This window comes from Monodelphis domestica, chromosome 5, assembly GCF_027887165.1.
Source record: "Monodelphis domestica isolate mMonDom1 chromosome 5, mMonDom1.pri, whole genome shotgun sequence".
Classification (NCBI taxonomy): Eukaryota; Metazoa; Chordata; class Mammalia; order Didelphimorphia; family Didelphidae; genus Monodelphis; species Monodelphis domestica.
In genome coordinates, this window is record NC_077231.1 from 113,209,744 (window position 1) to 113,220,229 (window position 10,486).

A 10,486-nucleotide genomic window follows, 5' to 3' on the forward strand; every position below is an offset into this window, starting at 1 on the left:
AGAGAAGAGAAGAGAAGAGAAGAGAAGAGAAGAGAAGAGAAGAGAAGAGAAGAGAAGAGAAGAGAAGAGAAGAGAAGAGAAGAGAAGAGAAGAGAAGAGAAGAGAAGAAAAGAGAAGAAGAGAGGAGAGAAGAGCTGCCCTGGTGTATCTTTTCCAGCAGCACAAACTATCTCCTACCGGAGATAGATGAGAACAGTGAGAGGGGGAGGAAGCGGCAGGCCCCGTTTCCCGGTCTCTATAGCCCACATCCTTAGTGTTTGTTTCATCGCACAGATATGGGGCAAGGACGGGTTTAGAAATGAGGTAGAGAAGGATCTAGCTCGATCGAGAAGGATCTGGAAGAGTCCGTTTAAGCCGGGAGCGGGGCGTGGGGGAGGGGCGCCCGAGGAGCAGGCGTCGGGTCGCGTGTGCCTTAGTCCGGAGGTCTCGAAAAGACGGAAATCGACCCTCCTCCCCACTGGTTTGGGGGAGGGTTGGAGTAAATGAAGGCAAACTGCGTTGGCCGCAGGATCCCGAACCGGCTCCGCGGCCACTGCCTCTAGAAACTTCTCCCCCTTGCCCGCCCTCCCTCGGCTCCTCCCAGCCCCTCCCCCGGCGGTGGTGGCGGCGGCGGCGGCGGCGGGTGCGGGGTGGGACCAACCTCTCCCCAGCAGTCACACCGTCCGCGCCCGTAGCTGCTGCTGTAGCTGCTGTTGCTACCTCCGCCTGCCTCCCTGTCCCCGGTTTCTGCGCCGCTCCGTCCCTCGCCGCGCCGTGCCGCGCCGCGCCGCACGGGGCCTGGCCTTCGCCACCGCCTCGCCGCCTCCCCTTCTTCCTCGAAAAAGGAGAGTTTCCAGAAGGCGCCCGTGAGCCGTGCGCGGCCCCGGCCCCGGCCCCGGCCTCGGCTCCGGCTGCAGCCCCAGTCCCACCGCCCTAACCCGTGCTTGGAGCCTCCCAGCCCAAGCCAACGGGGAGCGGCTTGGCTCGTCTCCCGGGCCCCAGCTTCACGAGTAAGAAAAGGTTCAGTGGACGGCGATGACTGCGGAGGAGATGAAGGCGGCGGGGGAGAGCAGCGCGCAGTCGGCCCCGTTGCCCTTGGAGGGGGTGGACATTAGCCCCAAACAAGATGAAGGCGTGCTGAAGGTACCTGCGGTGACCTGGGGTGGCAGAAGGCAGCCTTTAGGGCAAGTCTGGGGAGGGGGAGCAGAGGGCCCTGCCGCACATGTTCAGGCCTCTAGCGCGGGGCACGGGCAGCAGCCCATGCGAGCATTCCCCTGGACCCGAGACTTGAGGGCGGACTTCTCCCTGCCATGCACAGTGCACATCTTGCGCTGGAGAAGCCCGCATTCCCTTCCCACTCATAGACTGGGCAGATCTAGGGTAGGAAGGGGGAGCTACCGACCTCGCCCCGGCCGGTGTGCAGGTAGGACCTAAGCAAGCACCATTCCCCAACCTCTAAAGGGCCAGTGCGCTCCTCACGCTGGCCCGGCCCCCCAGCGTGGATGAGGGGTGGCCGAAGAAACTCCAGAGTGCGTGGTCCACAGGATGGGGAGAAGCAGCCTACGGACTGTATCGGAGCCCGCACGCTGTTAACAGAGTGTGCCCCCCAGCACAGAGGCTTTGCCTAAATTCGGGCCTTGACCTCCAATTGAACCCCATTTCCACGGAGAATGTTTCTGGAGTCTTGGAAGTTGGTAGCCCATCATGGGTTGATAAGGGAGCAGGAGCTTGCCCAGGGCAATTAAATATTAGCCGAGCTGTTTGGGGCAGTTCAGGACCGCAGTCATCAGGTCCTCGTGCCTCTTGGGGTTTGGGTGGACCGAATTGGAGATGGAGGGGAGCCCGCGCCCCGCGCTGCTTCTGCCGCGCTTCCCACCTCCACCGAGTCGACTGAGCTGGGATCTAATGACCCTCCCCCACCCTCACTCAGAGGTGTGGATTCTGCTGTAGTCCCCGAATTTGGTGGGAGAACAAATAGCCCAGGGAGGGAGGGGGCTGTGGGGGCCAAGCATCTTGACCCGGGTCGGAGCAGCCTGAGGGAAAATTGGAGCAGGCTTTGGAGAAAGTTGGCCAGCCTCCAGAGTAGCCTGAAATTCAATCTCGAGTTCCCCTCTCCCTTCCCCCCATTCCTTACCTGCTTTCTTACGAGTCATCCAGCCCTTCCAACTACTAGGACCTGAGCTGAATTCTAGATTTGAGATTCATAAACTTGACTTCCTTCTCAGGTACTCTTTCCCGAAGTCAGATTCCCCCGCCCCCAACGCCCACGACAGGCCTTTATCTTTCTTAGAAGGACATTTTAGTAAGAATCACTCAAACTTGTTTCCCCTTCCCGATGGCCCCTATTCCTTAAATCTCCTATCTGAAGAAATTAAGGCTTAACTCTGTTGGGTTGGGATCCTTCTAGATAGCTATGGGAGGGAACCCTTGGAGAGCAATCGGTCAGGTATTTGCCCAGAAGGAAGGAACTTTTTCGAAGTTCTGGAAAGGAAATAGCAGTGTCCTGAGTCTGGAAATGGCCCAGAACCAGGGCATTATGGGGATTTGTCCAGTCCACTGCTTGGAGGTCATTCCACCTGGGTTATTTAATCTTGTCTCAGTTTTGAGGTTCTACCACAGAGGGATTGGCTCATCTTCCCTTCTAGTGTTCCGGAAATGCCCTCTTTCTCTATGTGAGCTGCGGAGAGGGAGATAGGGTTCTGGGAATGAGTTCCCAGCCTATGGTTAGTTGTCTGTGAGATCCCAAACACATAATCGACAAAAACTAAGACTTCTCAGGTCATCTAGAATTCAGAACAGCAGAGACATGGGTTGGAATAAAAATGTCCCAAGAAAAGTTGAGGGTTATTTGTTCCGAGGCCACAGCTCTATACAAGCTGTATTTGGTGCCTGCGGATCAGTTTTGGTGGTCATTCATTGGCTTCCCCTTCCTCTCCACCATCTAGGGGTCCCCTTCCCCTTTGTGTTTCACTTCAGCTTTGCCCCCTCAGCCCTTGTTCCTATCCCCTTTTCCTCCCTTCCATGTCATGCCCTGTTCTGCTGGCCTGAAGAGTGCATATAGAAGGCAGAATGATGTAGATAGAATCCTAGGCTCCAAGGCAGGAGGACTTGAATTCAATCAGCTTTGGGACCCTGAAAAAAGTCACTAAAGCCCCCTGGGTTCCAGCCTCAGATCTATGATCCTATATCAGGTTGGCTCAAGGGATTCTTACCCAAGTTCAAATGCAGCCTCAGACATTTAGTATCTTAATGTCACCCTGGACAAGTCATTTTTCCATGGTCTCAGTTTCTATCTGTAAAAGTGAGGATCATCTATCAAGAAACATTTATTAAGCATGAAAAAGAGGCAAAAAACAGTCCCTGCCCTCAAGTAGCTTACAATTTAGTGGGGGTGACAACTTGTAAAGGACACCCAGAAGAAATGGGGAAATGATTGTAACAGGGAAGGCACTGGAATTAAGAGGAGGGGGGAACGCTTTCCTGCAGAAGGTGGGATTGTAGTTGGTACTTAGAGAAAGTAGGGGACATTCCAGATGTGGAAGAGAGCCAGAAAAAAATACCTAGAGCAGATAGATGAGCCAGGAGGCAGCATCGTGGATTGAAAGATACCCCTCCAGAGTTATTGTGAGGATCCCATGAAGTTACATTTGTAAAGCACTTTGCAAACTTTAAAGTGCTATACAAAGGCCAATGACTCATCCATGATTGCTGCTGTAGGTCATTTATTTAGTCCAAACTCATCATTTTATAGACTAGGAGACTGGGGCCCAAGCAGATGGTATATTTGTCCAAAGACTAAGAAAAGCTGAGACTTTAAAACACTCTTTGGCTCCACTTCTAATGATGGTTTGTATTCTATTGCATCGGGGATGGGGGAGATGTTACAGTGAGCGGCCTTTCCTCCAGGAGGAAGAAGAGATTCCTTTAGGGCCTCAGTAAGGGGCTGGCAGTAGAGTCCTCTGGGATGAGTTGTCCAGGATCCGTCCTCTCCTATGAGCTAGCACTGGTGGGGGGTGGATGCCGCTATGAGTGGGCCTGAGGACGTGCCTTGACTTCCCCAGGTGGTGAAGCGAGAGGGGACAGGCACGGAATCCCCCATGATTGGCGACAAGGTCACTGTGCACTATACCGGCTGGCTGCTGGATGGCACCAAATTCGACTCCAGCCTGGACCACAAGGACAAGTTCTCCTTCTACTTGGGCAAAGGTAGGCTCGGGGAACCCAAAGATCCTGAGGAGGGAGAGCTGACTGGAGTGGATGGGCCAGCAAGGACACTTCAGAGGCCAAGCCTTGAGAGCTGGCTATAGACTGGAGGACAGAAGATGGTCTTTCTGTCCTTCCAGCTTCCTTTTCTGACTTTTTCTCCATGGACTTCTTCCCCCGTTTCTCCTGCTTGTGTGTAGTTCTCTCTGTCTCAGTCTCTTGGGCTTTGGAGGCAGTTTCTCTTCCTCCTGTCTCTTCTTAGAAGACTAGTCAGTACAGAGATTTTAAAAGCCAACAACTTTTGCCTTATTTGGAAGTATTAGTAGCACACTAGTGGGGGGCTGGGACAGACCCCCTGCTTTTAAAGAGAGCCTAGTTTTTGATTTGTTGGGCACATCCTGCCAGCCGGCATGAGACCTAATATATGTTGTGTCTTCAGGGGAGGTCATCAAAGCCTGGGACATCGCTGTGGCCACCATGAAAATAGGGGAAGTCTGCCACATCACCTGCAAACCAGAATATGCCTATGGCTCATCTGGTAACCCTCCCAAGATTCCCCCCAGCGCCACCCTGGTGTTTGAGGTGAGCAGTAGGCCGGAGGCGGGAAAGAAGAGAGCTGGCTCTTATCTCGGGCTCCAGGCTGGCCGCCTGCCAGCCCTCTGACTTGGAAACATTGTGGCTAAGACTAAGAGCCTGGCCTGGTGGGAGGATGTGGCTAAGCCACCTCTGCCCAGACAGGAGAGTTCTAGCCAGGCCGCCACCCTTGTGAGCCTGGGCATACTAGCGCTTGCTTGCCTGGAAAGCTTGGGAGAGCGCTTGGCTCCCAGGCTGCAAGGACCACCACTGATGTTATCTAAAGCCAGAGTCAGGCCAGATGGCTGAGGAAATGATACGGGCATGGGACGGCAAACATTAGGACCTACCAGAAGGGGAATGGGCTCTGGAATGAACAGGACAAAGAGAAAGGGCAGATACTGCCCTCTGGTGCTCTGGAAAGAACAGGATCTGCTTGCCTCTAACACTGACTCCTTGTGGGGCATTGGGCAAGGGACTGGGGCTCCCCTAAGACTCGGGTTCCTCCAGTATAAAAAGAGAAGGTTGGACTAGAAGACCTTCGGTGCCTTCTTCCAGCCCTAAATTGATGAGTCTTTGCTCTCTCCTGCAGGTGGAACTGTTTGATTTTAAGGGTGAGGATCTGACTGAGGATGAAGATGGTGGAATCATCCGCAGGATCCGGAGTAGGGGAGAGGGCCACTCCAAGCCCAACGATGGAGCCATAGTGGAAGGTGAGGCACAGTGGCCTCTGGGGCAGGCTGTGGGTCTGTGAAATGAAAGGGCCAGACCTTGTGCTCTGCAAGGGTCCTGAGAAGGAATCTTTCTTCCATGTCCTGCCCCCTGCCTCCAGAATCTGTGTAGAGAGGGCCGGGGGCAGCGGGCTCACCACCTGTCTCCTGTTCCCTCAGTTGCGCTAGAGGGCCACCACAAAGGCCGGATCTTTGACCAGCGAGAGTTAAGCTTTGAGATCGGAGACGGTGAGAACTATGATGTCCCGCCTGGCCTCGAGAAGGCGATTCAGCGCATGGAGAAGGGGGAGAAATCTATCGTCTACTTGAAGCCCAGGTGAGAGGGGTCCGAGGTAGGCTGGGCTAGGGGAGCCCCTTGTGGGCATCCTTCCTTGGGGCCTCTCTTAGTGCAGCCACGTTGGAGCTGTCGTCTTGTTGGTCTCTTTGATAGCTATGGTTTTGGGAGCTCTGGGAAGGAGAAGTTCCAGATCCCACAGGATGCCGAGCTCCAGTACGAGGTGACCCTCAAGAGTTTTGAAAAGGTGAGGAATGGGATTCTTTATCCAGGGCCTCCTGCTCGCCTCCCCTGGCTCCCAGGACTCGCTAATCGTGTGCTTTCTTCCCCATGGCGGCTAGGCCAAGGAGTCCTGGGAGATGAATGCAGAGGAGAAGCTGGAGCAGAGCGCCATTGTGAAGGAGCGGGGCACGGTATATTTCAAGGTGAGCTGGGTCCCTGGGTGCCGCCTGGCCAGATCCTCTGTCCTCTGCTCCCTCCCGCCCTTCCTAAAGTGGGCCAGTGGGCTGCCTCTGGCGGGAAGGGGGGGGAACAGTCCGGGCGGTACTGCTGATGGAGGACTGCCTCTGGGTGAGCCACCAAGGCTTTGGCAGGAGACTTCCTGGGCCACCCAGCAGTGAGTTGGATAGTGAGTGTTTTTCCCTGCTTTGTTGTCGGGTGTCTGGGGCAGAAAGAAAACCTGCTAAACCCTGGCACTCTCATTTCAGGAAGGCAAATACAAGCAAGCCCTGCTTCAGTACAAGAAGATCGTGTCCTGGTTGGAATATGAGATGGGCTTCTCTGAAGAGGAAGGACATCGAACCCAGGCCCGGGCACTGAGACTGGCCTCGCACCTCAACCTGGCCATGTGTCACCTCAAGCTGCACTCTTTCTCTGCTGCTGTGGAGAGCTGCAATAAGGTGAGAGCTCTCCAGAGAGGGCAGCATTTAGAGCTGGGCCCAGTAAGAGCGTATGCTCTGGCTTTTTCCCTCCTGCCTCCCCTCCTCCCTCGGACTTTACTCTTGATGTATAGCAATTACATGTAATAACACATCCATGTCGGTTTTCCAAAGTTTTATGATCCAAATTGTCTTCCTTTCCTCCCTCCTCTCTCCCAGAGCTGGCAGCCTATTCAATCTGGGTTATACATGCCTTATACTTTGCTCTTGATTCTTTTGGAAGGAATGATATTTTTAAATTGTGGTTCTGTTTATGGGATCCCTTTAAATGGCGGACATAAGGTAAGGCTGTGGAGCTGAGGACTCCCCCTAACGTGTGGGCTCCCTCTGCCGATTGCTTCCCTAGGCCCTGGAGCTGGACAACAACAATGAGAAAGGTCTTTTTCGTCGTGGGGAGGCCTATCTGGCTGTGAATGACTTTGAGCTGGCCCGGGATGACTTCCAGAAGGTCCTCAAGCTCTACCCCAGCAACAAGGCTGCCAGGACCCAATTGACGGTCTGCCAACAGCGGATACGTGAACAGCATGCCAGGGAGAAGAAGCTTTATGCGAACATGTTCCAGAGATTGGCGGAGAAAGAGAACAAGGTGAGGGCCAGAGTGGGGATAGGATGGAGAATCAGGAAAGTAGGAATCTCTGTGTTCTTCCTGCCACACAACCAAGAGGGACCCGAAGCATCTTTTTCTTCCCGGTCTTTGCCCTCTCTTTAAAACGAGACACCTTCTCCTTTGCCCGTTTCTGCCCTGGCCTGACCCCCTATGGGCTCTGTGGTGATAATACTAAGTTAGATCCCTGTGACCAGGGCTCTCGTAGGACTTCAGTCCCTCGCTCTGCCTGGCAGCTCCTATTTCTGGCCAGGTGGGTGAGTGATTCGAGAGTGATGGTGGATGACTTGGCCTCCCCATCCTTGAGTAGCAGTGTTGGTGCAGGGATTGGAATCTGATTGTGGGTGTTGTGAATAGTGCCTGGAACAGTGGGATTATATATGCAGAGATGAGATGGGCACAGGGTGTGCATTGGCTGGGAACCAGCCTTTGCGGGAATCTGTCTATGGCGGAGGGTAGGGGCTTACACAAAGGCACCAGGTCTGAAGGGAACAGGTATGGGGTTCTCAGGATCCATCTTGGTTTTGTGGAAGGTTCAGTGCTCTCATCTGCTTCCTTCCTCTCTTAGCCTGGGCCAGAACCAGCTGGGGGAGACTGTCAGGCCGACACCGAGATGAAGGATGACCAGCAGAATGGTGTGGATGGGAGCAAGTCTCAAGTGGAGGCAGAAGCATAGCTAGCCCTTCAACCCCAGTCCAGTGGCTGCCTACCTCCCGTGCCCCAGCCCTCCCCACGACACCCTGTTAGTTTTGTAAAAAACAAAAAACACAAAAACAAACAAAAAAAAAACCTGAAGAATTTCAAGTGAATTAGACCTTTATTTTTCTATCTGGTTGAATGGTGACTTTGGGGAAGGGGAAGGGGAAGGGAACAGCTTTGTTGGGGATGTTTTGGGGAAGGCCTTCCTTTCCAGTCCCCTCAGAAACGTTAATTTATTTTACTCCCTCCGCAGCCTGATCCAGTTCCACACTGGCAAAGGGATTGAGGGCGAGTCTTGAAGCTGGGGTGCAGAGGGAACAATGACAACACCTCCCTCCCTCCCCTCTTCTCCTCTGCCAGTGGCGGCAGGGGAGTGTAACCAAAACCAAACCAAACCCCGCTGCTGCTTCCCGGGCTTCTGTTTATTCCTTTCCTAGGCCCACACCTTGTGGCGGTTGGTCCTTCCTGGTATCACAGTGACCACTTTCATGTTTCCTCCCCTTTTTCCTTAACCATGCCTTCTCCCCTGCCTGTTTGTTCTTTGTTGTTCCCATCCCCCTCCTTGGCCTCTTAACCTGCACGATGCTGAAGATCCAGGCTCTCAAGTGCCACGCTTGAGCAATAAAGTGGAAACAACCAAAGTTAGCGAGTCGGGCTATGCTTCCTGCCTGAGAGGGACGGGGTGGTGAGGAGGGTCTGGGGGGGGGGGGTGCGTCTGATGTACTAGGCAGATAGTAAATTTGTTGGGAAAAGTTCCCTCCTGAGGCATGTCAGATGTGGCTCCCAAGTGCAATTTTGTCCCTTTGTGCTACAAGCCTGTGAGAATACACATCAGACCCATGTGGCACTTGAGAACAGTACAAGTGATCATAGAACTGGACAGGGAGAAACAGATGGAGAATAATTTTTAAAAGGGTTAGGGTTGTTGTGAGGACAGTGTTCCATAGGACCTTAATAGACACATCAAGGTCCCTACATGGTCCTTAAATGAGTAGACTTTCCCAGTGCCTCCTGGCTATCTTCTGATTTTTTTTGAGGAGGTTATAAGCTCCCATAGGGCAGGGACTCTGTTTTGGGATTTGGTCTGTATGGCAATGCATCGCCTACTGCTTAATAAAAATGCTGTTTAAGAGCATTCTCCCTATGCATGTCGAGTTGCAGATCCCTTCTTCAAAAGAAACTGGGTGAAATTGTATAATTGTACAAAGAATGCCAGACTTGGTCTTTCTAGTTTGGGCTCTTAAACTTTATAGGTAACTGAACCTTAGTTTTCTCATCTGTCAAAACAATACCTACTGTCCCTTATGGGGGCATCAGGAGATAAGAGCTATGTGATTATCTCAACCCCCCATTGACTATCTGCAATACTTTATTAGGATATTATTGGGCCTTGCCCAGTAGAAAACTTTTCATGGGAGTTTTGGTGGTTGAGTTTCAATATGTTACTAGTAGGGCAGGGAATTTAAGATTCACAATAGTGGAAGTAACTAGAAGCCTTGGGCTCATCACTTTTTGTGTGATCCTAGTTGCTTGGCATCCTCAATTTCTTCTAAAGTGGGCATAAAATATTTTTGAGAACTATGAGATTCAGATAGGGCAAGGATATGCAAGAACTTTAAGCTGTAAAGTACAGTATAACTCCAACTTTGAAAGAAAGGTAATACAGCTTTCTGAGGAAAAGCAAGCTTTCTATTGTGGTTTCTTACACTTAAAACTTTAAAAAAGCAGTTATGTGATAAAAGCTCTTGGCAAACTTTAAAACGTTCAGAAGTTAATTATTAACTATGATGTATGAAGCTGGGCATTTCTCTGGTGAAAACACAAAAATCTGGCCTTGCAGGTGACCAAGGGTGGTGCATTGCTTTTAGGAATATATGCCAACTTGGCCTTGGGTCAAAAGGTGCCATCTCTTAGGAATCAGTAAGAGCAATCCAACCACACATGGTCAAGAAAAACCCAAGTGAGAACCCAGATTTCTGTTTTACATTCTGCTATTCCCAAGCTAGTGTTGTACAAATGTCCTCACCTCTTTTTAACTTCCTGCATTTTTGTATATTAAAAAATTTACACAAGAAAAAATGGGTATCAAAGGACATCCACTTGTAGTCTACCTCCCTAATCCAGTATAGGTACGATTTACATAGTGCTTTAAGGTTTGCAAAGCACATTGTGAAAACATTTAATTTCATCCTCAGAATAGTAAAAGAATACTCATCACCACTTTGTAGATGAGGAAACTGAGGCAGAGCTTTTGGGACTTGCCCAGAGTCACCGTGAGACTGGATTTAAATTAGGTTTTCCTGCCCTCAAGTCCACTGGTCTATCTTTCCAACCTACCATTTCCTTTATACTGCCTACTGTCCTCTGGAGAGACTTGTCATTTCTATCTCAAATTGTAGCCCTCCATAGTTTCTCACAACACCTGCAATACTTTCCCTAGCCAGACTGGGCTTCCATCACCTCAAATCCTTGTCCTTGCCCCTGT

At 51.7% G+C, this 10,486-nt stretch overlaps 1 protein-coding gene across 1 annotated transcript; it reads left to right on the forward strand.

The window, feature by feature from the left end:
- Window positions 1–528: 528 nt before the first annotated feature.
- On the forward strand, window positions 529–8,642 carry FKBP4 (FKBP prolyl isomerase 4). The gene is made up of 10 exons (XM_001366192.5): window positions 529–1,122; window positions 4,041–4,185; window positions 4,622–4,764; window positions 5,348–5,468; window positions 5,646–5,802; window positions 5,917–6,007; window positions 6,102–6,185; window positions 6,468–6,659; window positions 7,045–7,284; window positions 7,871–8,642. Exons 1-10 carry the CDS (start codon window positions 1,015–1,017, stop codon window positions 7,976–7,978), a joined length of 1,389 nt encoding a protein of 462 aa, XP_001366229.1. The 5' UTR covers window positions 529–1,014; the 3' UTR covers window positions 7,979–8,642.
- The last annotated feature ends 1,844 nt before the right edge of the window (window positions 8,643–10,486 follow it).

Coding starts and splice junctions, on each gene's coding strand:
- FKBP4 (XM_001366192.5), top strand. CDS start 1,015: ATGACTGCGGAGGAGATGAAGGCGGCGGGGGAGAGCAGCGCGCAGTCG. Junction 5,469..5,645: donor CGATGGAGCCATAGTGGAAG/GTGAGGCACAGT, acceptor CTGTTCCCTCAG/TTGCGCTAGAGGGCCACCAC. Junction 7,285..7,870: donor TGGCGGAGAAAGAGAACAAG/GTGAGGGCCAGA, acceptor TTCCTCTCTTAG/CCTGGGCCAGAACCAGCTGG.